This window comes from Syngnathus leptorhynchus, chromosome 5 (assembly GCF_054491065.1).
Source record: "Syngnathus leptorhynchus isolate UIUO chromosome 5, UIUO_Slep, whole genome shotgun sequence".
NCBI lineage: Eukaryota > Metazoa > Chordata > Actinopteri > Syngnathiformes > Syngnathidae > Syngnathus > Syngnathus leptorhynchus.
The window spans coordinates 11,565,282-11,587,521 of NC_141199.1; the positions used below are offsets into that span (position 1 = coordinate 11,565,282).

The window sequence follows — 22,240 nt, forward strand, 5'->3', positions numbered from 1 at the left end:
CACGGTTAAATAATAAAAGTGGTAAAGAAAGAAAAAGCCAAGCCATAGTCATTGAATTAATTTTTGAATGTAAAAATGTAATGAAAATGATTCATATGCATACTATTAACACATTTGTCCAATTGCTTGACTATTTCCCTCCCTCTTCGTTGTTTGTCGTCATTGCCTTCACAGACTACTGTACTGTAGGCGCAGTTGTTTTGGGGTCCAAGGTTCGGTGGTACGCCACCCTAACAGATTTTCTTCACGAGACTTCAGCAAGCCCAGGCCAGTTAATGGGACAGCACGAACATTTGCCACAAGAGCTTCTGGATGCTGTCTGCAGTTAATGTATCAGTATGTATCAGTTCATGTATAATCTGGATTGAGCCATTGCAGACGTCATCATGAGTTTGGTATCAGCTAAGGCAGCTGTCTGGCAATAAGCAATTGTTATTCAGCGTCTCTACTCTCTAGAAACCTTCCTCACTAAAGTGTCGAGGGTTTTCCATCACAAACATAACTGAGGCATACACTGGTGGGGATTATACCCACTCCTCAAAGATGAACTGGCAGCACAGGTAAAGACTGCTGGATCGGAAGAGTGAATGTATCTTTCCAACTGGTTAGACAACTGCTTACGAGAAGATGAAAGTGGGCGGATGGAGAAGTTCCGATGCCAACCTCTTTCTAAGCCAATGCCAGAAAAATCAATGCCTGCAGTGATCGACAATGCCATTGTTTCGCCTCACTCTGCTTTGTCCTTACATCGGCAAATGAAAGTAGGAGAGAAAGCAAAACAGCTCAGTGGGTGAAGACTCAGCCGAATGACACAGACATTGGAGGGCGCGGGTTTGCCTGGATTGTGACCAATCCAGATGTTAAGTAGCCTATGAGGCAAGACTTCACAGAGCTGCACTTATCCATCTACCCATTCGGCCAAAAAACTACATTCGACAGGAAGTGTGCCAATGTTTTAGGACCGTGTATCCGACATACCAGGCAGAAAGCCACAGGTTTTTAAAAAATGTTGTCCTTTCCAAAATTGCCAATGCATGTGTTATTTAAAACAGAATAGCAACCAAAAAACAAACTACATTCAGCTCACCGGTATGTTTTTAGAATAACAACACGGGTGAGCTATATATTTAGAACAGGCCTGCTGGCTACTCCTGGTCCTCTAGAGCTACCTGGGACCCGTGGGCACCATGTTGGTGACCCCAGTTACAGAGTGTGAATCAAAAAGTGTTGAAAGAGATGAGATATTTCTCCTGGCGGCAACATTAGTTTGTCTTCAAGAAGGATTTGATCCACTGCTGCCTTGTGCTTAGCACTTGAGGATGGAAATTTTTCGAAGCACAGGTTTTTCACTCTTTGTCTAAATGGATTTTATCAAGTGCTCCCTTATGCTTAGAATTTAAGGAAAGACATTTCTTGACACGCAGAATTTTGCCAGCTGAGCCAAGAAATATGTTCAGGAATATTTTCCATTCACTATATGTATGTCTCAATCAACGATTGTGGTACAGTACTTTGACCCAATGCAAACGAGTCACACTGTTTTTGTTATTGTTTGTTACTTTTATCTTTATGTCATTGTTAATGACTTAAATAGATTTACACACACATTAAAACTATGCAAATTTTGTCACGAAAAGGCGATACTACAGAAGGCTGGCCAGGAGAGCACATTAGGCCGAGACTGTTGCCCTGTGCGCTGGTATGAACTCCAGGCCTTATCTGACAACATCCGAATAAGTGGAGTATAAGAAAGAGGACTGTGGAGTGTGGTGAGAGTGGGGTTATGACGTCTCCTGCCTCAAGCTGCGCATAAAAATGATTCAGGCAGATGCTGGAACTCAGCTTTAAAAATCCCTGTAACATTCATATAAATGCAAGCATGGGAGTGCCAAGGTAGGGATGACGTGGAAAATAAATGTCAACTTTGCCTTGAGACCTAATAGAGCTGATGGAGGGCGTAATGGCCAATATATTGAAACATATCAGGGAAACTCCTTTTAAAGAGATTCCACGTTCGCTATCTGCCCTCCTTATTTGTTAGAAAAAGCAAAACACGGTGGGGGGAGTAGTCACTGTATTTACGTTATATCGCACTTCATTACTATACCTGCAATAAAACAACGGTGAATTTGTAACATGACAATAAAAACTAGATAACATTTCACTTCATTTTATACTGTAGACTGCTGTCCTTGCCAAGAAGGAGAACTGTAAATGTATCTAAAAAGGATTAGACTTTGTGTGACATACTTGAGTTTGTAGCATCAAAGAATGAATTTTTGGACCAGCTGACACGAGGAACTACTTCATAACGCATACAGTAATACATAATAAACACAATGACATTGTGCAAAACTAGACTAATAGCTCTGTCTGTTAATTATCATTATTATTATTTTTTTTTTATTGTTTTATTTTATTTTTTTATTATTATTATTTTTACTTGGGTCATTGTACTATGCCGTTTGGCTAAAGCAGCAATATGTCAACACCAATTATTATTTGCTTATTACTTATTCATCGCTCTTGTCTATTCGTTTTTACTCCTTGTGCTATTTGCTTGTATGTGTTGTGTAATGTGTCTAGTCACCATGGGACGGTGGGAAACGTAATTTCGATCTCTTTGTGTGTCTAACGTGAAGAAATTGACAATAAAGCTGGCTTTGACTTTGACTTTTTTTTTTATAATGAATTCTGTATTCAGTCAAAAATAATTTCAGTCAAAATGACAAATACCCCTTGTGGTGAAAATCAACAGAAAAATAATAAGAAATAAAAAAACATGTTTACTCTGACCAGGCAGAAATATTCATCAGTTTTGTGCACTGTTTCCTTTGACAGATGCATACCTCCATCATAATTGGAAAGCAGGCAAGAACGTGTCTAATTTGAATATGAATATGCTTGCAATTTATTTTTTATGCTTTCCTGCCTTGCAAAGCGATAACCCCAAAACTGTAGCCACAACCACCTTTTCAACACTCACTCATTCTTCTAGATGTTCCCTCTTAGCCTCTCAATAATCTAACGCTCATCACTCTTTCCCTTATTTCTCAAATTCAGCTGTGCTCAAAACCAGCACACTATGCTGTAACTTCTGAGCCTTCTGAAACATATTCTCGCTTTAAAAAATGGAGAATATTTCTAAGCAATAGAAGCACGAACAATGGGACAGCATTGGTTAAGATGCTTGTTGCAAATTTCTTCATATAGATACATTCAACTTTTACAGAAAGTTTGGAATGGTGCAAACAATGTACATTATAAAGAGTTAGATGCCATATAATTTTTAAAGAGCCCATGTCTAAAGATAGATGAATATTAACGAGTAAACTCAATTTCAATGTCTTAAGTGTTATCTTGCTTAATTAGCCTCAAGATATTTATAATATTATTGAACAAGAGTTCAGACATGGGGGTGGCCTGTTAATAAAATATAGATGTGCGGATGTGTGGGCATTCATGTGCATTTGTGTATGCTATGCATAAATGAACTTACAGATTTCTACAGTTCAGACCTTTATGGAACAATGGTGCGTGAACCAAGAAAGGAATATTGTTCCAGATTCAAGGGGAAATGAGTACACACTAATAAATGTAATGTATGTCACACCCACCTAAAAGATGGAATCGGTTTATGCACGCATGACACAATGTGACATGACAACAGACTGAATAGCAGTTAAGCCAAAAATGATTGATACCCTTGCCGGGTTGTGAGTTGCATGGATTTTTATTATTTGACTAATTGGTGGATTTGATCTGTTAGGGTTTTTTTTGTCCAGCTGCTGTCACGTGTAAATGTCATGTCAAATATTAAAATTACAAAATTGTTCTAGGTGTGGGATGAATAAAGTCTTACTATCTGATATGTCCAAAGTCATTGAGAACAGCAGCACTGCATGAACCACTTCATCAGTACCACCCGACTGAGGAACGAGGACACCCCGGTGAATTAGTGTTTAATACAATTAAAGGTTCACGCATCACTAACATTGAGGAGAAGGACTGGCAATAAATTTGAGAGCAGGTCATTCAAGATTGCCCTTATTCCACACTTGGGGTTACAAAGGCAGTTTTAAGGCCAGAATGATGTCCACACAAGCTGACAGACAACAGAATGGGCTCGAACGATTTAAATGAATTTTAATTTCGAAACAAGTAGGAAAATGTGAATCGTGTGAATATGCAAAAAGATGTAGGTTGGGAACAGCCAGCCAATGTTATTGCCAAGGAAGGGTGGAAGTTGATCATCTTCTCATGGCATGTTATATGAAGACCATACAGTACGTCTGCAAGAGGCTTAAAGCCTTGAGCCATGACGTATATGCTTTTGCTTGCCATTGAAGTTGAATGTGAGTGAAATGCACGGAAATGCAGCGGAAACAATGCACATATTACACGATGTAAAAGACTGGAAAAGGGATAAGAGTTCAAGACGTGGAACTAACACGATAAAGATATAATGCCAGCGAGGCAGGCATAGAGGCAGTTGAAGATTTGACAATGAAAGAAATGCTGATTTGACATAATCAGCGAGGCAACAACTCATTAAATGGTAAGAGGAGCTTTCCACATTAAATACATCAACAATCTACTGTGACCTTGAAATGATCAAATCATGAGTGTAGGTGAGACTTGGCATATTTTCAATAGAAACCTCTGGGGATGCATCAAAATGACTAGCTAGTTGCTAAGCACATCAATTATCGAATTTAGCTCATGATTTTATCTTATGTTTCACAATGATTAACTTTTTTCACACTTTTGCGCAGGTTATGTTTTTTATTTTTATAAATAATGGCTAGAACAGATTTCAAAGACCAAACAAATGAGAGCTGTTGAACAATGTCATTCTTGTTTGATGACAGAGCTTTGCACCAATATTTGCAAAACATAATGAATGTCCTGAGCAGCAATTTGGCACCATGCAGACAGAAAGATTCAGTGACAATTATTACTTGCTTCTGGAAGTAAATAGTGTACAAATAGTGTCTTTAAATGTACTAGATCGTATTGTCTCGCAAAATTTCCACAGAAATCTCTAAAAATTGCCAAAAGATAATTAAAGATCAACAATTAATCAAAATGATGGAACGCAGCAGTTTATGTCCTGAGAGAGCAGCAGAAGGCTAATGTGCCCCACCCACCAATGCCCCATATGTCTGTAGCTGTTGTAGTCAAATTTAAGAATTTGTCTCCCAAACTACTTTGGAAAGTTGTAAAGGAGTTGTCGTCATCTGAGTTTAAGTAATGGATTAAATCCCAGAATGTCTACAATAGAAAATGATCTTAATTTATTCCATTCCAGACTCCACATGGGGATGTAGAATTACCAGTAGTTTACTTTGGTTACAGTACCTACCCAATGTACTTCTGTATTATGTAATTGTCAGATTGGTTTAAATTGTAATATAAATCCTTAGTCTTAGCTAAACTACAGAACATTTCTTTCAATATATTATTATAAACAAGCACGTGATACTTTATGATTTTAAAAAGGTACGAGTTTGAGGTAAATTCAAACTGCTAAGCAAAAGTCAAACATCTCTAAGTCTATTCTAGCAATCTATAATTAAATTGAAAAAAATTGCAAAGGGAGTTTAAAAAAGATGCTAGTAAAGAATTGGCCTTAAGGCTATGAACTCCAATTAAAACTAGCATGGAACTCTGATTCTTGTTCACCAGTGACTCAACTCTTGTAGCTCACCCGTATAATACTATTTGTATCAGAAAAAGAGAGGCAAAAGCTAATTACTATACAACAATAAGTGAACCGATGTTTCTTTCGCCCTTGGCCATCTCTCATTATTTCAGATGACTCCTTCTATTCATATTTTTTTTGCCAGGTGCATCTATCCATGCATAACACTCGCTGTGTTGGTTTTAATGTGTCTTAACCACATGGTTGTGCATCTCTCTACGTTTTTTTTTCCCCCTGAGAAGCATGAATGGTTCAGGTGTAATTCTCTTATGTTGTGATTTCTGATATGAAGCTAGTGTACAGATCAATGAATATAGGGGCAAACCGTATTTTCCGCACTATTAGGTGCACTTAAAAACTTACAATTTACTAAAAGAAAAAACACAGTGTGCCTTATAATGCAAAGCGCCTTATATATGGATCAATTGATGAGTAGTCAAATTCCTTGTTTGGCATGCACAAACTTGGCCAATAAAGCTGATTCTGATTCTGATAAACCAGTACGTACACCTTATGGTTAGAAAAATACGGTAATTGTGTCTTTTTGGCTTTCAAAACTAAAACAATAGATTCAAAATGAGATGTGCTTTAATTGCAGACTTTCATCTGAATTTGAGGGTTTTTACATTCAAATCAGGCAAACAGTGTAAGAATTATAAAAGTTTATAAATGTGATTCCCAATTTCTAAAGGAGCCAAAAGTCACGGACAATTGGCTGCTCAGCTGTTCCATGGCCAGATGGGCATGCGTCACTGCCAATGGAATTGGTTCCCTTGCAGTTAATGATGATGTGAATGCTACAAAAGGAGTATGATGAATTCTGAAGTGTTTTGGGCAATATTAGCTGCTCAGACCGGCCAAATATTACAGAACTCATTGGATGGTGCTTCACAGTGCAGATGGACAATGACTTGAAGCAACTTGAAGGCAAAGAAGTGGAATGTTATGCAATGCCCAAGTCAATCACTTGACCTGAGCATGCATTTCACTTGATGAAGACAAGACCAAAGTGAAAATGCCTTAAGAAAAAGCAACAAATGAAAATAGGTGCAGTAGAGTGATAGCAGAGCATCACCGGGGATGAAATCCAGCATCTGTCCATTTCAGAATTCAGACTTTAATTGACTGCAGATGATTTGCAAGCTCTGCAAACAAGAATTGTCTCGATGTGCCTAATATTAATGACTCTGAGTGAGTGAGTGAGTGAGTGAGTGAGTGAGTGAGTGAGTGAGTGAGTGAGTGAGTGAGTGAGTGAGTGAGTGAGTGAGTGAGTGAGTGAGTGAGTGAGTGAGTGAGTGAGTGAGTGAGTGAGTGAGTGAGTGAGTGAGTGAGTGTGACTGCTGTTTGATTAATTTTCATTGCCTCTGTGAGATTGCTATAAAAAAAAGAAATGTGACTCAGTCACCGCTCTTCATTTACAATGCATACACTAACCATGAAAACCCCAAGCAATATGTGTGCCCCTGTTATAACCAGATGAATAAATTCATCTCGATATGCATTAACAACAGAAATTGCAATTCCACAATAAATTGATGTGAATGCTGAAAGCAAGGAAAATGAGACAATCATAATGCTGGTTAACACATCAAGGCACTTGCAGTGTGCAACAAGTTTTAATGAGCTGTCACCTACAACTAGTTTGGCTGTGATTCAAAATGTTTCAGCTGCACATATGTTATGTCAAAAGACATCAGGGCCTCTCCCCAAAAAATAAAATCTACATTACAAACGTTTAGTGTTAGAGTAGTACTGTTAGAAATAGGTCTGTTTTTCTGGGGAGCGGTGTCTTGGGGCGCGTCTACAGATGTGTGGAGGAGAGCGTCCTCCACACCAACATCATGGTAGGTACGGCACAGCAGCTGCTCAAGAGCCTTCCGGGTGGTGAAGATTGTGGGGGCAACTGCCACAACCACACACCTTTTTTTTCCCAGAAGATGCAGACAAAGGGCTCTCTGCATGACCGAGGTCCCAACCCGCCCCAGACGCACACACACACCCTCTTCCATCCTCCCCCCCAGGCAGGAGGCTATGGAGCATCCAGAGCACAGCCAGTGGACTGAAGTAATGTTTACCTATTCATCCCAGCACGTTGAACATTAACGCCCTGTAAATATGATGTGGAATTCAAGCCTCGTACATTTATTTTATTTCCAATGCACCCGCACCTTGTTGCATTTGCATCTTTGCAAACATTCAAACTGTCAAGAAGCCTTTTTACCATATTCGTTTTGTCTTATTTTGTTGCTCTATTTTTATTTTCGGAGCTGGCAAAACAACAGCAAAAGAAAAACAATAGAAGCGCTGACAGATAGGAAGAAACTGATAAGTCTTCCCTATCTCGTCTGATGTTTAAAAAGTAAAATAAGAGCAAGCAGCCAAAAGGAACATCTCAGTATGTCATTTAGTTCAAAATAATAGAATCAATTACTTGTCACTGCACAGACGGATACATCTTGCATCCAGAAAGTCATTTACATGCAGAGCCACTGTTTGTTGGCCGTCATGTACATGTTGCATTGTGTGAGCATATAAATCCAGTTAGCCGATGCCGACCGAGGATGAGCACATACTTGTACATTGTGCCTAACGGCTCGAGGATACTGGAGAGTTTTGCATGAGAATGCAACAATACAACCAAACGGCTCAGGAAAATGCATGAAAGCACACCAGCCTTTTAAACACCTTTCAGTTACAGACGCATACGGAAATGACAACAGCAAGAAAGCTAGAGGACAAGCAGATGGAAATAAAAGGCACTGTAAAACCATCCAGCTCATCTTTCATTTCTGCCGCAGGCTCAGAGCAACTACGTATCTACCATCGCATGCATGCTGCACTGTGTTCGGCACACACATATAGTAACTGACAAGGTTATCATACAGGTTTGCTAATTCCACTGGATCTTCCTCAAGGGGGTGATGGCATCTCTCTAGGGGTCAATCTCATTTCAGGCAACAACTCTGAAAACAAGTCATCACATCTCAAGGCTCTCTCATACATCTCAGAGTCAGAAGATAGCCTCCGTCACACATACTGCAAAACACTGCAAGATGATGCAGGCACTTTGGCTCAGCTGAGAATGAGCGAGCGCTAAATCTCTGTTTCTAAGGACTTAAGGGAAAAGGGGATAAAAATGGAAAAGACAGGAGGAGGGAGGTGAACTTGAGAATGGAGAGTTGACAAAGATAAGCCCAGACTGCCATCTCCTGGCCCTTCTGTGAACTGGTGGATCACAGCTTCAAACAGCCGCATTGATTTGCCACGATCCATCAAAAGCAAATGTGACCTGAAAAGGTGCATAACGATGGCCTCGGTCATGATGTACAAGCAAGGAGAATCATTCAAATATGTCGATAGTGACTGTCTTATATTGAATAGATTATATTATTGAATGATAGCTTGGGGTGGAGAAAACGTAATGACCGACTGAGCGGATTTGGTGTTGGGTAATCAATTTTTATGAAATCACAGTTAGATTTAACACTTTCCCTATCTTTGTTCATCTGGTAAAAGACAGCAGCTGCAGAGGGAGAAGAAGCATGCTTTTTATAACTCGTACTTGAGCCTTTCTCTTGTTTCATGATGCTCAAAAAGGGCTGTGAATTTGGTTTTCACTCAGCAACGCTATACACAAGGGGAGACTCACAGAGTCGAATTATTGGATATGTATCAGTTTACTTCTCACGGCTGAACTAAAATCTATCATGCTGATTTTTATTATGGTAGATACTAGATACGAACAAGGCAGTTGCTAGGTAAATACGAGCAAATTCTAATCTATTCCCATCTGCAAGATACTGATCATTCCTTAAAGGAGACAAAAAGTAGTAGATTAAAAGGCTATCGTAACAGTATGCAAGGAGATATTTTGGAAGTACTGTGATACAATGTACCCTCAACTCATGTCAAAAGTAGATTGCTAAATAGTACTTAGTAACCTAGAAAGAAATCTATGCTACACTCTCTTTCCCCAACACACCCCCAGGGCTTCGACTCCATCTGTCCACCCACAAATTCCCAAATAAAGACTTTATTCCAACATGATAGGGCTTTTCCTTGTATCGTGTGATTTTTAAGACACGTCCGCAAAGCCTGTACTGTTACACAATTCGAGATGTCAGTAAAGGGGGAGGGAAAAAAAGTAAAATGTGGTTATTTTCACCTCCTTGTTTTATTCATATGGTGCCCTTTCACTTCATGAATCAGAATCTGAACATTACATTACAGAAACAAAGAAAATGTAACCTTTGTGTCACGCATCATTCTTGGCAGCTGAGTCATAAGCGTTCCAATCGGGGCCTATTAGAAACATCTGAATATGTAAATAATAATCAACTTGGGGGTTATACAAATCCCAATGGCAATCTTTGCTGGAGGATGTTTTGGATATAACAGTGCTTGCGACACATCCCAGAGAGAGCTGTTACCTATCGGTGCTTGATATTTCAGATAAACAAGCTACTGTAGCACCAGAATGACGAACAGCGGAACAAGCGATTTAAGTGTTGTACATGTACATGGTGTTTTGGTGCCTTGCTCAAGGGTGTGTCTCTAATGTTTGGAAGCAATTTTAGAGGCATCTTACCTTCAACAGTTCTCAGATACTAATCAGCAGATTTATTAAACCATATATTTACAGTTGACCCCCATTGACCTAGCCTAACCCATGTCAGCCCGTAAACAACAAACATTTGTGAATAATTGATGTCCATTGAAACTCATTGGAATGCATCGGGTACGTCACACCCATATATGGGTGCCAAAACCCGGCCACTATTTTAACATCCATACCGAATCGCATTGCAGGCTGCCTGTATTTTATAAACATGCCGCCGGCTGCTTAAAAACCGAACAGCAGGGAATGCAAATGGCCCACGAGCCATAATTTGGACACCTCTGAGTTTGCATTTTATATAAATCTAACTGCATGTTTTTAGAATGTGGGAGGAAGCTGGAGAGATGCTAAGTAGATCCAGGGAGAACCTTTACACATGGCCGAGATTCGAACTCCAAACCCCCCAAAGGAACTATGACTATCCCACAGTGCTGCCATCTATTACAGGCCTATATGACGCACTGCACCTCGCCGCAAACACATTTGTATGCCGCCAGGGATTAATACAAAAAAAACAAAAAAAAACACAAAACAGATTGGTGCCTTGGTGGAAAAACGGGGTCAAGAGACTCCTCGGGATGTTTTCTACCCCTAATTAAAGAGCAGAGAGAAGCCATTTATAATCCCGCTGACTTGCCTGTGATTGTTGGGTAGCTTGCAGCCTTTAAAAAAAAATTAAAAATAGTCCAGACAATGGAGGGGATCAGCGGTACTACGGTAATGTTCTTTCCTTAGGACTATGAAAAGAGGAAATTGTGGTTTACTGTGGTTATTTTTGCCGTAATTGTTCCCATGTGCGCATGACCTACAAATTGAACATCGGCAAAAAGGTGCTTCTTTCATTGATGCTGTACAAACTGACCACGAATATTGAAAGCTGTGCTGTAGGATCAACTGAGTCTCTTTTTGCAATAGCGTGTCCAATCTTTCTTTACATATCCAGCTACCTGGTGTGCATGAGCATAAAGGACAAATTGCAAGAGCTTTGAGTCACAGCTTCCTGTATCAGGTCATTACTATTCTAAGAGCATCTGACCACAGTCTGTGTCATGTCTCTGTGGTAAGTTAGGAATTAAACATGCACCAGCTACAGGCTGGCACAGAGGGCTAAGTAAAGGGCAATTTGTTTTATTTTAATTGCTCCCCGTCTGCCTGTCAACTGAATCAAATTATGCAGGTCTTTTGTATTAGTAAAAGTCGCAGTTTTGTTTCATTTTAACATATAAGTGATCTGATGTCAGTATTACAGGCCATGGGGAAAAATAGCTGGTTGAGCAAAAACTCGTTTTTCTTAAAAGTTCATATGTAACAGTTTAGAAATAAATCCAACTGCTTTTGTATCTTGACAGCTGGAGAAATAAAACACAATGTATACTTGAGCTTTCAAAACAATGAATACAAAGTGTCAGAATTTCAGTTTAAGAAATAATGAGAGAGAATGGTAGAATTTAGTGGGGGTAACACTAATTTAGACTCACAGCCACACACACATTCACAACTATGGCTGATTTAAAGTCTTCAATTAATGTTTTTTTTTTTTTGAATGAGTGAGAAGGCTGGAATACAGACATACACACTGAGATCAAATGTAAACTGTGAACCACAGAAATGTGAGCAAATTTGCTAAATAGTAAGCCTCCATTTTTTTATTTCTTATTTTTGTGTATTCATATCATAGCAACGAAAAGAAAAATGTGTTGAATTGAATGAATCTACTTTTGAACGCATGTAATTAAGCACAGCTAAACACCAATACAAAGGCAGTTCACGAACATCTGAAGGGAACTAAGTCATCTATTGCTAAAATATTCATTTGTATATAGTGCATAGAAATCAAACTAAATATGCATTTAAAAGAACTCCAGATGATTTTGCTTTGACAAAAACACAGCAACAGAGTTTCTACCTTACCTAACCTTCAGAAAATGTTTGAAAAAGGATGGGAGATAATTAACGCAAGAGAACCAGCGACATCTCAATCAATTCGGCAGACACTCTACCACTCGCACTGCATACAAAATTGCTGTGTCCTTGCAAGTGGCTCACCAACAATGTTGAGACACTAGATGGCAGCGATGTATCATGCTTTGATGCACTTTGTGCTCTGCTTCTACAGGACAAACTAGTTTTGGGGTCATTTTAAAAAGTAGAAACTGAGATTAAAATAATAATTTTGAAAAATGTCAAAATTAAATGACTGGTTTGTGACTATTCCAGCGGTGTCCTTGCAAAAAAAGCATTTACTGCACTTACTGTTTGGAGAACATTAATTGCAAATTTTCCCAGCATAAGAATTGATTTGTGAGCATCAGTTCCTGCATCCACAGCTCACCTCAGCATATCTGTGAGCTTCATCGACTACTGTTTACCATTTTAACACTGAGAATTCAATTATAATGCACTATATTTAGAAAAAAATATGAGGTAAAATTTCAGTACTTTTGGTTGGACCTTACTCAGAAAGCTGTCAATTTAAATCTGGTTGAGTGTTAAAAAAAGCCTTATAACAGCCTCATTAAAAACAAAAAACATTTACTGATACATCCTACTCCCTTTACCAGCTGTGAGGTCATGCACTAAAATGTGCAGTACTGAGATTAGTTGTCTTGATAAAAGATCAGAAAGTTTAATGAGCCAAACTCAACCCATTTTTAGATCAATGATATAACGCTGCTTTTGTATGCGTGCATGCTATACATGTTCATAGTATGTTTGAATGTAATGCATTGCATAAAGAGAAGCAGTGGACTCACATCAAACTCATTGAGGGCAGCGGCCAGTTCCCCGATGCAAGCATGGGTGTGCTTCTCGTCAGTAGGCGAGGTGGCCTGAGCGGCGCTGGAGATGCCTCCGATGGCCTCCTGCACTTGCTTAAACACGTAGTCCCGGTTGGCACGTGTAGCCGCCACGTCTGGGTGGCGCAGGAAGGCCTGTGAAGCGGTGTACAGCATGGTGGCGTTCTTCTTCAGAGCCCCGCGAGCGGCGGCCATTTCATCTCGACACTGTGGGTCTTTCAGTTCCTGAGGAATGTGTTTTAGTTAGCACTTCATATCGCAATAGTGAAGACAAAATCAAAACATGCATGTAAGATGAACATAAATTCATTTATGAATTGTTCCTCAGAATGAGTGGGGGTTTTTTTTGTCAATACTTCCAGTTGACTGGGAACTACCCTGCCCCACACTCATGAATGAATGTATGAATCCTACTCAAAAGTCAAAAGATGTTTGTGTTTTTAGAAGAAGTAAAATTTTGTGCACAGTTACCTGCTGTCTCCGGGCTGCTACATAATTGAGCTTCACCATCTCTTTGCCAAATTCTTTGAAGCGGTTTGCCAGGTCCTGTTCATTGGTTGCATTCTTAACTCCCTCAAGGGCCTCCTCTACCTGTCTCACACAAACACACGCACACACACACACACACACACACACACACACAGGCACACAATAGATCCCACAAAATAAATTGATGTTCACAGAACATTTTCGACAAGGCTTTAAGCAGTATATTTTAATGACATAATCATCCAAAAACGCTATAGCATTTATTTGGCTGAATGAACAAAAATGATTTTCCGCCAGCATGAAATTGCAAGCGGATTTAGGGGAAAAAAGACAATAACTATTAAGATGTGCAATTTAAAACGGGCTCAATTCAGCAATCACCATCCATTATGCGGGCGCATTGTGATTCTGGACTCCTTTCCATCCCTAATGAAAGTGCTTTACAAAATGTAATGGAAAGGAAAGAAGTGAGAGATAACTTTGAAGAGGGCTTTGATGACAAGGCTTATGGTGGCTTCAGCTAAGATCCTCTGTGGCTCTCAAGAATGGATCTGGAAAAAGGGATTAAGAGGAAAGCAAAGAAGCCCAATGTTTGTTTTAATTAAACTAATAAAATGTGTTTTTATATCCCTACACCCTAAAGATATTTTTGTAATCTCAAGTTTTAAAATGTTTTCTTTAATTACAATTTATTTCACAGTAGTTGCTTTTTGAGGGGATGTTTTCTTTTAATTATATTCATTATATAATTTAATTATAATGAAATACAACGTGGCAATGCAAAACGGAATCAATGTTGTATTGTCCTGTGGTTTGATGTTTGATCAAATTAGAAACCAAAATACAGAAGAACAGGAAGGCTAGGATGGAATTAAAAAAAAGATCTGCTCATGATTCATAAATAGATCTGTGAATGTGATAATGACTTGCTGCACAATTTCTTCTGGAATGAGCTACTAACTTCCTTGATGATGTCACACATAACGGCAGCCGCAAAATGAACTCAGAAGTTCGTAAAAAACAATGTGTCTGCCAATTGAGAAGGAAAACAGTCAAATGTATTCAGAGCTCTTCATTCTGCAGCAAAACAATGACATAAAACACTCTGACAGAACAACAAACAAGATCATCAAATGCCAAAGAGTGGAAGATTTTAGAACATCCAGACATAAATCACCTAGAGCATGCTAAAGGCATGTAACGCCACCCCTAAAATAAACATCTGCCCAACAACATGTATTTTTCGATGTATCTTACAATTTTAAGGTGGGCCAGGAGCCTCATAACGTCAGCCATGTCAGCGAGGATGAGCAGGCGTGTGACAGCGGACAGCAGGGCCCGGGCAGCCCTCACCATGGTGCCACGTTTCACAGAAGAGCAGGGGTCATCGGCAAACTCTGAGGAGGCAATACGCATGGTCTCTCCTGGAAAAATAATTGACAAAATACAGATGGATATCTTACCAAAACTAAATCTAGACCATTAAAAATTTTAACCAGATTAGGACTACCAGGGGTTTCTGACTGGATTACTGTTTAAAAAAAAAAAAAAAAAAAAAAAAAAGAAACACGTCTGTTTGGCAGGGCTTTGTGATAAGCAAAAAAAAAAAAGAAAGAAAAAGATGCATGTGCATGATTTAAGAGTAATCAAGAACTGAGCAGAAATTTGACAGTGACATGGGTTGATGCCATGACCGTAGATTTAAATGTGCTCATTTCAAAATGACCTTTGCAAGGTGAACGGTGTGATTTTACAGGGAACATCTCATCCTATAAAATCGATGTTGCTTGAGATAAATGCCAGCTGAATCAGGAGAATACGATTCGCACATTGGTCACCCACACGTTCATATGTTTGACTGAAAAGTCACATAAACCGCTTTGCTAATCTGTTACATAAACGTTTTCATCTTATTGGTCTGGCGTGACAGCTTAGTCACGCATGGCAAAGAAGTAGACGGCCAGCGCATTCATCGGGTTAGAAAGCAGCAACAGAAAATCTGAGCTGACCAAGCAGAAAGAAAATGAGGGCAAAATCTGTGCTGTGGGCCATTTGCTCTATGAGCTGACAGAGTTAATGAGATGAGTATCCAATTAATCAAAATAAAATATACACAATGTTGGGGGAGGTCGTCCATCAAATTCTTTAGGTATAAAAATAAGAGTAGGTGACTTCATGGACTTCTTTATGAAATGACAATGCTTCAACATGCCCACCTTGCTTCCGGACATCATCGACAGCAGCAATGAGCTCCTCTTTGAGATCCTGGCTGTCTTTAGCAATCTGCTCTCCCTTCTCCAAGAAATTCTGAGTGGCCTGCTCAACTGAGACTGCCAGGACATGAGCCTTCTTGGAGCGGCCTTTTTTCTTACTGGACGGTCCTTTGTTGCTTGTGTTTACCAAAGTGGTCACCTAGGAAGCGTAGAGGAGGGGGGGGGAGAGAAAAGTCAGACACAATACCGGAGGGTTTGCAGTACTCTAAGAGTATTCAGGTCGCAATTGTCCATTCCAAAGATCCACTCAGGAATTTGTGTGTCGTTGAACTTGTGTCACTTTATGCAGGGATACGATTCCACGAAGACAGAAAAATCATAGGGATCTTTATACCACACAGTAAAACATACAGTATCAGTTCATATTCAGAAAAAGACAAACAGCATCATCAAACTGATTTGCTGTGAGCTAAGTTCATGACAAAAAAACTCGACAAGGTTTGTTAAAGCCTTTTTGCAGTCTGTATTTAGCTGAGAGCGAAAACACACTGCACACAATCTGCTGTATTCATGCAGACATGATCTGAATTCTTTGAGGACTTCAGTCTAAAAATGGGCCAAGAATAAAGTTATATTCCATCTTGGTTGGTTTTAACAAGCTTTAGCACCACATTCTCATCTTGTCAGCAAATGGAATTCATGATGTATTTCTTTTAGAATCTCTACACACACACACACACACACACACACACACACACACACACACACACACACACACACACACACACACACACACACACACACACACAAGCTCCAAGAGAGAGCTCATTAAAGTGCAATGGTGTGGTTATTTCCATCCGTGTTTGGAATCAATACCCCATTATTATTGAGACAAAACAAACCTCTGCACAACACACACTTTTCCCCGTGTTGGTGATGAGTGCTCGATAAAGTTCACTTTATGTGGCAAATTAAATCAATTAATTGATTCATTGCTATATTCCAAATCATAGGAAAGTTTCCTGTTATGAGCTCCTGTTCCTATTATGTTGACCAGATACTATGAGAGGGGACGTCTGCATGGATGGAGCAAAAGGAGACTTTTTCATTTCAGTCTGAGTCATTTCATTTTAAAAGTTATGCATCAGAGTATAAAAAACTAAGGGTGGAAAATACCATCGCTGGTGCATTTAGTTAACGATCCATGGCATTATGATACCACCTAATCATGACCAAAGAGGACATTGCAGAAACAAATAGTAAATATAGTCAGGGAAGGCATCCAATCACTGCGTTAATGAAATCAAATTTAATTGCTTTAGCACTATGCCTTGGAGCAGCAACACCACAAAGTGCTTGTCGTGCACCTGGTCCTTTCAGAGAGCAATTCATTTTTGAACTATCCTACAAAGCAGTAGAGCGATAAGCAATATATTGGCTGCTCATAACATTAAACAGTAGAAGTACTGCCAACAGTAGGAAATTACTCTGTAAATTAACACCAGGAACAGTACATCACAGATGATTTAAGCATTTTTCGTTATTCTCCTTCAGTTTTGGGACTGTTTGTCATATGTATGTACTATTTGTACATGTGTATATATGTACGTATATGCGTATGTGTGTGGAGAGAGAGCGAGAGAGAGAGAGAGAGAGAGAGAGAGAGAGAGAGAGAGAGAGAGAGAGAGAGAGAGAGAGAGAGAGAGAGAGAGAAAGCGAGAGAGAGAGAGAGAGAGAGAGAGAGAGAGAGAGAGAGAGAGAGAGAGAGAGAGAGAGAGAAAGCGAGAGAAAGCGAGAGAGAGAGAGAAAGCGAGAGAAAGCGAGAGAGAGAGAGAGAAAGCGAGAGAGAGAGAGAGAGAGAGAGAGAGAGAGAGAGAGAGAGAGAGAGAGAGAGAAAGCGAGAGAAAGCGAGAGAGAGAGAGAAAGCGAGAGAAAGCGAGAGAGAGAGAGAGAAAGCGAGAGAGAGAGAGAGAAAGCGAGAGAAAGCGAGAGAGAGAGAGAGAAAGCGAGAGAAAGCGAGAGAGAGAGAGAGAGAGAGAGAGAGAGAGAGAGAGAGAGAGAGAGAGAGAGAGAGAAAGCGAGAGAGAGAGAGAGAGCGAGAGAGACAGCGGGAGAGAGAGAGACAGCGAGAGAGATAGAGAAATACATATACTACATAGCTAGATAGAATAACATAGAAGATAGAATACCATATTCATTAACACAGATGTTGGAATACACACTTCAAGCACAGAGAAAGCTCCAGCACATGTCATGTTGCTTTCCACCGGGAATGTCTCATTCAAGTCACAGCCACTTGATGTTTTGTTCTTCAACAGTGGCTGGAAAAAGCTTGATGTATATTTAATTATGCCCTGAATAACCTCACGGCAGGCACTTTGGCTCGGGGAACTTATCTACCTTCATACAGATTTAACAGTGTTATTTTTATGGATATGAAATGCTGTCTCTGCACGCAGGTGCCGGAATATCCCAAGAACAAGCTTGTGGGAAAAACAAAACAAAGACTTTATGAGATTAACGTTGCATCTAGGTGGGTGTTGAAGTTTTTAGGTTGGCATCAGATTCATCCTTATATTACCTGTGGGTGCAGTTAGCACTACCTTTGGTAAACCTCACAGCTGCTGTTATTCTTTTCAAAATATCTCAGACCGACTGCCATTTTTCTGCTTTAAGTCATACCAATCAATGTCATGCAATACGGACATTGATATCGATCCTGACTTTTATATTTTTGCTGGATGACAACAACTTAAAAGTTACCTAAGTTTTACTGTTTTGTATGATGAACTCCCAGCAACCAAAAAGCACCGAAATGGTGTGGCCAAATGTCCTTGTGAGTGATGAACACAGCGGGAAAAATAACACTGTTTTCAGGCTCAGTGATAACATCATGGTGCTCCAACACTACAGCTTTTATTAACATTGCCAAGGCATCCAAGTTCACTGTCACTTTCGCAGCAACACAAGCACAAGACAGATTGCCTGGCTGGCTAACTTTTGGAGCATGATCAGCTCTGACAGCCATCAAATTCATACTCAGCTTGCTGCAGCAGTGACGCAAATAGGACTACAACAGACTGCAAGGAACAATAGCTCTTAGTTGATGTCGAAGATGTGGAAATCTACAAATAAAATGAAACTGAGGAAAAATCCAGACGTAAACAAAATGTGTCTGACATTTTTTTTTTTATCTTGATGGAAGAAAAGAATACTTTGTTGGAATATTATATACGCCAGCAAAAAAAATGCTTATAGAAGATAAGATAAAATGACAGTGACAATTAGGATGTGCATAACAGTAAACAAATAGTTTATGAATCCTTGCAAAAGCATAGTAGGAACACTTATAGAATACAGCCAACCACTTTGAGTATTAATGTAATTTGTCAAACTCTTCTTTGAAATGTAATGTTTGCCCAGTGAATTCAAATGACTGCCTTGCCACTTTTCAACAAGCTGGTCTGTTTGACAGTGTCTTAACGTGCCCATTTTCATTGTATGAATTAGCAGCTCTACTTGGATTTTTTTCAGAGACCACACTAAGTTATTTTATTAACAAGGGAGCACTAAAGCATCCAAAAGGTCGTACATCGGTGATCAAGCTGGCGCAGTGGTAAGCCTAACCTTTCCCTGCGTGGAACACGAGGTCTTGCTGTGCTTTGTGCTCCCATTTTATCGCTCATCAATCGCATTAATTGCCATGTGGCCTTTTCTCTCAGAACACTGGCCAGTGGATTCTCATTTCAGCTGTAAATCGCTGTAGCCCTTTTGTAGATGTTTAATTTTCCGCTTTCAGCCTTTGATACATGAATGATGGGCTTTGACTTAACACAAAGGAAGAGCGTGTGTGAATGTTGAAGTCAAGTTAACGTTACAGCAGCCCTATCGACATAAAATTATATATGCATTCAAGGAAATGATATTAATCCATAATCTTACTCAATAAAACGATGCACACAAATGTGACAGGTAAGGTGAAAGGAAAGGCTCATGAGGAAAAGCAACATTGCCCCTATGTACATGGTGCATGTGCATGAGAGGGAATAGGCACACAGTTGCGTACTTTCCTGGCTGTCAAATATAACCTGAAATAATGAGGAAAAAAGTCTTGTGTGGGCTCTCTGGAGTCTTTTAGATTAGGCTACACCTGCGATATTAAAAACAGATGACATATCGACTTTTGTTCCGCTTTCATCCTCATCCTCTGTCTCTCTTGTGCACACATTCAACAGAGGCCACGAGGCAGGCTCACTGTCAGAGTGCTTTGAAGATCCTAAATGGATCAGCTGTATTCTGCCTGTAGCTCTGTTCGGCAACACCTTGCCTTTGGCTGTGCCATTATATCACAGTCATCCCATTAGAGTGCCTGAGTGAATTGATACCAGTGTTAGTGCTTGGCCTTCTAGTGCCACTGTCCTAGACATCAGGGTTGCATATATTTGAACCCAAAACTATCCATCAGAGATGGGTGACTTGAGTCATTGGTATCGAAGAAACTCAACTTTGACTTGAACCGCATGACTTGATGAGTTATCTTGTTTATTGTTTCAAATCTGCATTTTGACACAGTTTGGCTTTTTATTTATTCACCATAACGACAAACCCAAAGATTTCTATTGAGAAAAATCTGAAAATATCCAAAAGTTAATTATGTTGCCTGGCATCCGGGGGGCCTAAACATAGACATACTGTCTAGCTCAGCCAGCGTCAACATGAAATGTTGTTTTACAAAAGTATGACAGTAACAAATAGGTAGCTGTGGCAGTCAAAACAAATACTGAAAAAACATGCAAACTCAGAAAGGACAGAACATTTTGGAACTCTCATCACTGTCCATTGCTACAATTTTTGGTTTGTGAGATCCAGAATGTGATCTTGACTATTTCTCATTGCATTTTCTCACATTATTTTAAAAATAATAGACGGGAAAACAGTCCAAACTTTGTTCTTTTTCGGTAACAATGCTAAAAATAAGACAACTATGAGAGAGTATTTAATCAAACTAACAGTAAAATTATGGCATCCTTCAACAAACCACTCCTTTTCTGTTGTCTTAATAGAGTATGGCAGTGAGTAATCCTGAACCATTTCATTAATTAGTGTTAGAAAGTGAATAAAGAGATGTATTTGCAAAGAACACCTTCTTGATTCCTATTGATTCATAAGACACAGCACTCACACTTTACAGATGACTTGTGAGATCAAGCACTGATTGTCCTCCTTGAAAATAATGAGGCGAGTACTTACCATTAATGAATCCATTTCAGAGAGTAAAAGCAAGCAGTGTAAACATAGTAGCTCTGTCAGGAAAAAAAAAAAGCCGCAAATGCTTTGATAGCTTCTCTCTCGCTCTGATCTCTCATACAGGATGCTACAGCAGAGATATTGCACGACATCACAAAATATCCTAATAATGGAAATTTCATCCAAGTGGCGGAATTAGGGCAGACAGCTCATGAGATTAATCAACCATTTGGTTTTGTCAAGTGGTCATTGTGCAACATTATAGCTTACAACTTGTGTTTACGTGTAAAAAAATAATGTGAGAAATAAAAAAATATATACAGAACTAAAGCAATCTACATATCATATTTGGGTAGGATATTAATATAACCAAAGGAAATAATTGAACAAGCAGTGTAGTCTTTCCTATTTCCACAAAACCTTCATTAGAAATGTGTCTCTTAATTCACTCAAAAAAATAATTCGAGACATAAGCAAATCTTGTAATATCCCAGCATATGTTATAAGACTTCAGTTTAGTAAGCAAATAAATGACTTTGGAAAGCCTAACTATTAACCTGCCTCATCGTCCGGGATGAATAACTTAGGCATTACAAATGAGAACATTGGAAGTGTCATGTCATGAAGCGGATCCTTGTCCCGTGTGCAGAAACCACGTTTGTTTCATCAAACCGCAACACGCGATGCAAAAACAATAACAATGCCACCTTTGTATCTCAAAACATTGAACACATCTATTTCCTGAAAAACCTGATTATCCTAGTATGAGCAAAGTATCATTCTTAGTTCAGGTATCTGCAAAAAAATCAATTTTCAGGTTTTACTTTGTTATACAACACACCTATTGTTTGAAACAAATTCACATAAAGCAAGTAGAAATTGGGCATTATATGATGTGTTGATTAATTTGAGAGCCATTTTATTCGGATGATCTTCACGGCGTTCTGCATTAAAAAGTGTTACATTTGCATCAAGAGGTTTAAAGGATTTACCTGTGTCACGAGGGGCTCCAGAAGTCGTTCCACAGTCAGCGTGCGGATTTCCAGACTCTTTGGGTCCCATTTTAATAAGATAGGGGAGGTGGCGGTCGTCATGGTCTCTGTTAGAATCAAAAAGACATGGAAGAGATGTAAAATTTCAAGTTGCACTGCCATAAAATAATTCTTTTTTCTTT

The 22,240-nt window shown here is 39.3% G+C and overlaps 1 protein-coding gene across 5 annotated transcripts in view; it reads right to left on the reverse strand.

The window, feature by feature from the left end:
- The window catches only part of ctnna2 (catenin (cadherin-associated protein), alpha 2), a 186,013-nt gene that overhangs the window by 121,512 nt on the left and 42,261 nt on the right, over positions 1 to 22,240 (reverse strand). For all 5 annotated transcript variants that reach the window (XM_085912130.1, XM_085912129.1, XM_085912128.1 and 2 more), the window contains 5 exons: positions 22,059 to 22,165; positions 15,823 to 16,018; positions 14,864 to 15,030; positions 13,589 to 13,708; positions 13,076 to 13,342 (listed from right to left, as the gene is read on the reverse strand). In XM_085912130.1, coding sequence (XP_085768256.1) covers positions 13,076 to 13,342; positions 13,589 to 13,708; positions 14,864 to 15,030; positions 15,823 to 16,018; positions 22,059 to 22,160 — 852 coding nt within the window. In that variant the 5' untranslated portion in view covers positions 22,161 to 22,165. The remainder of the gene's footprint in view (positions 1 to 13,075; positions 13,343 to 13,588; positions 13,709 to 14,863; positions 15,031 to 15,822; positions 16,019 to 22,058; positions 22,166 to 22,240) is intronic.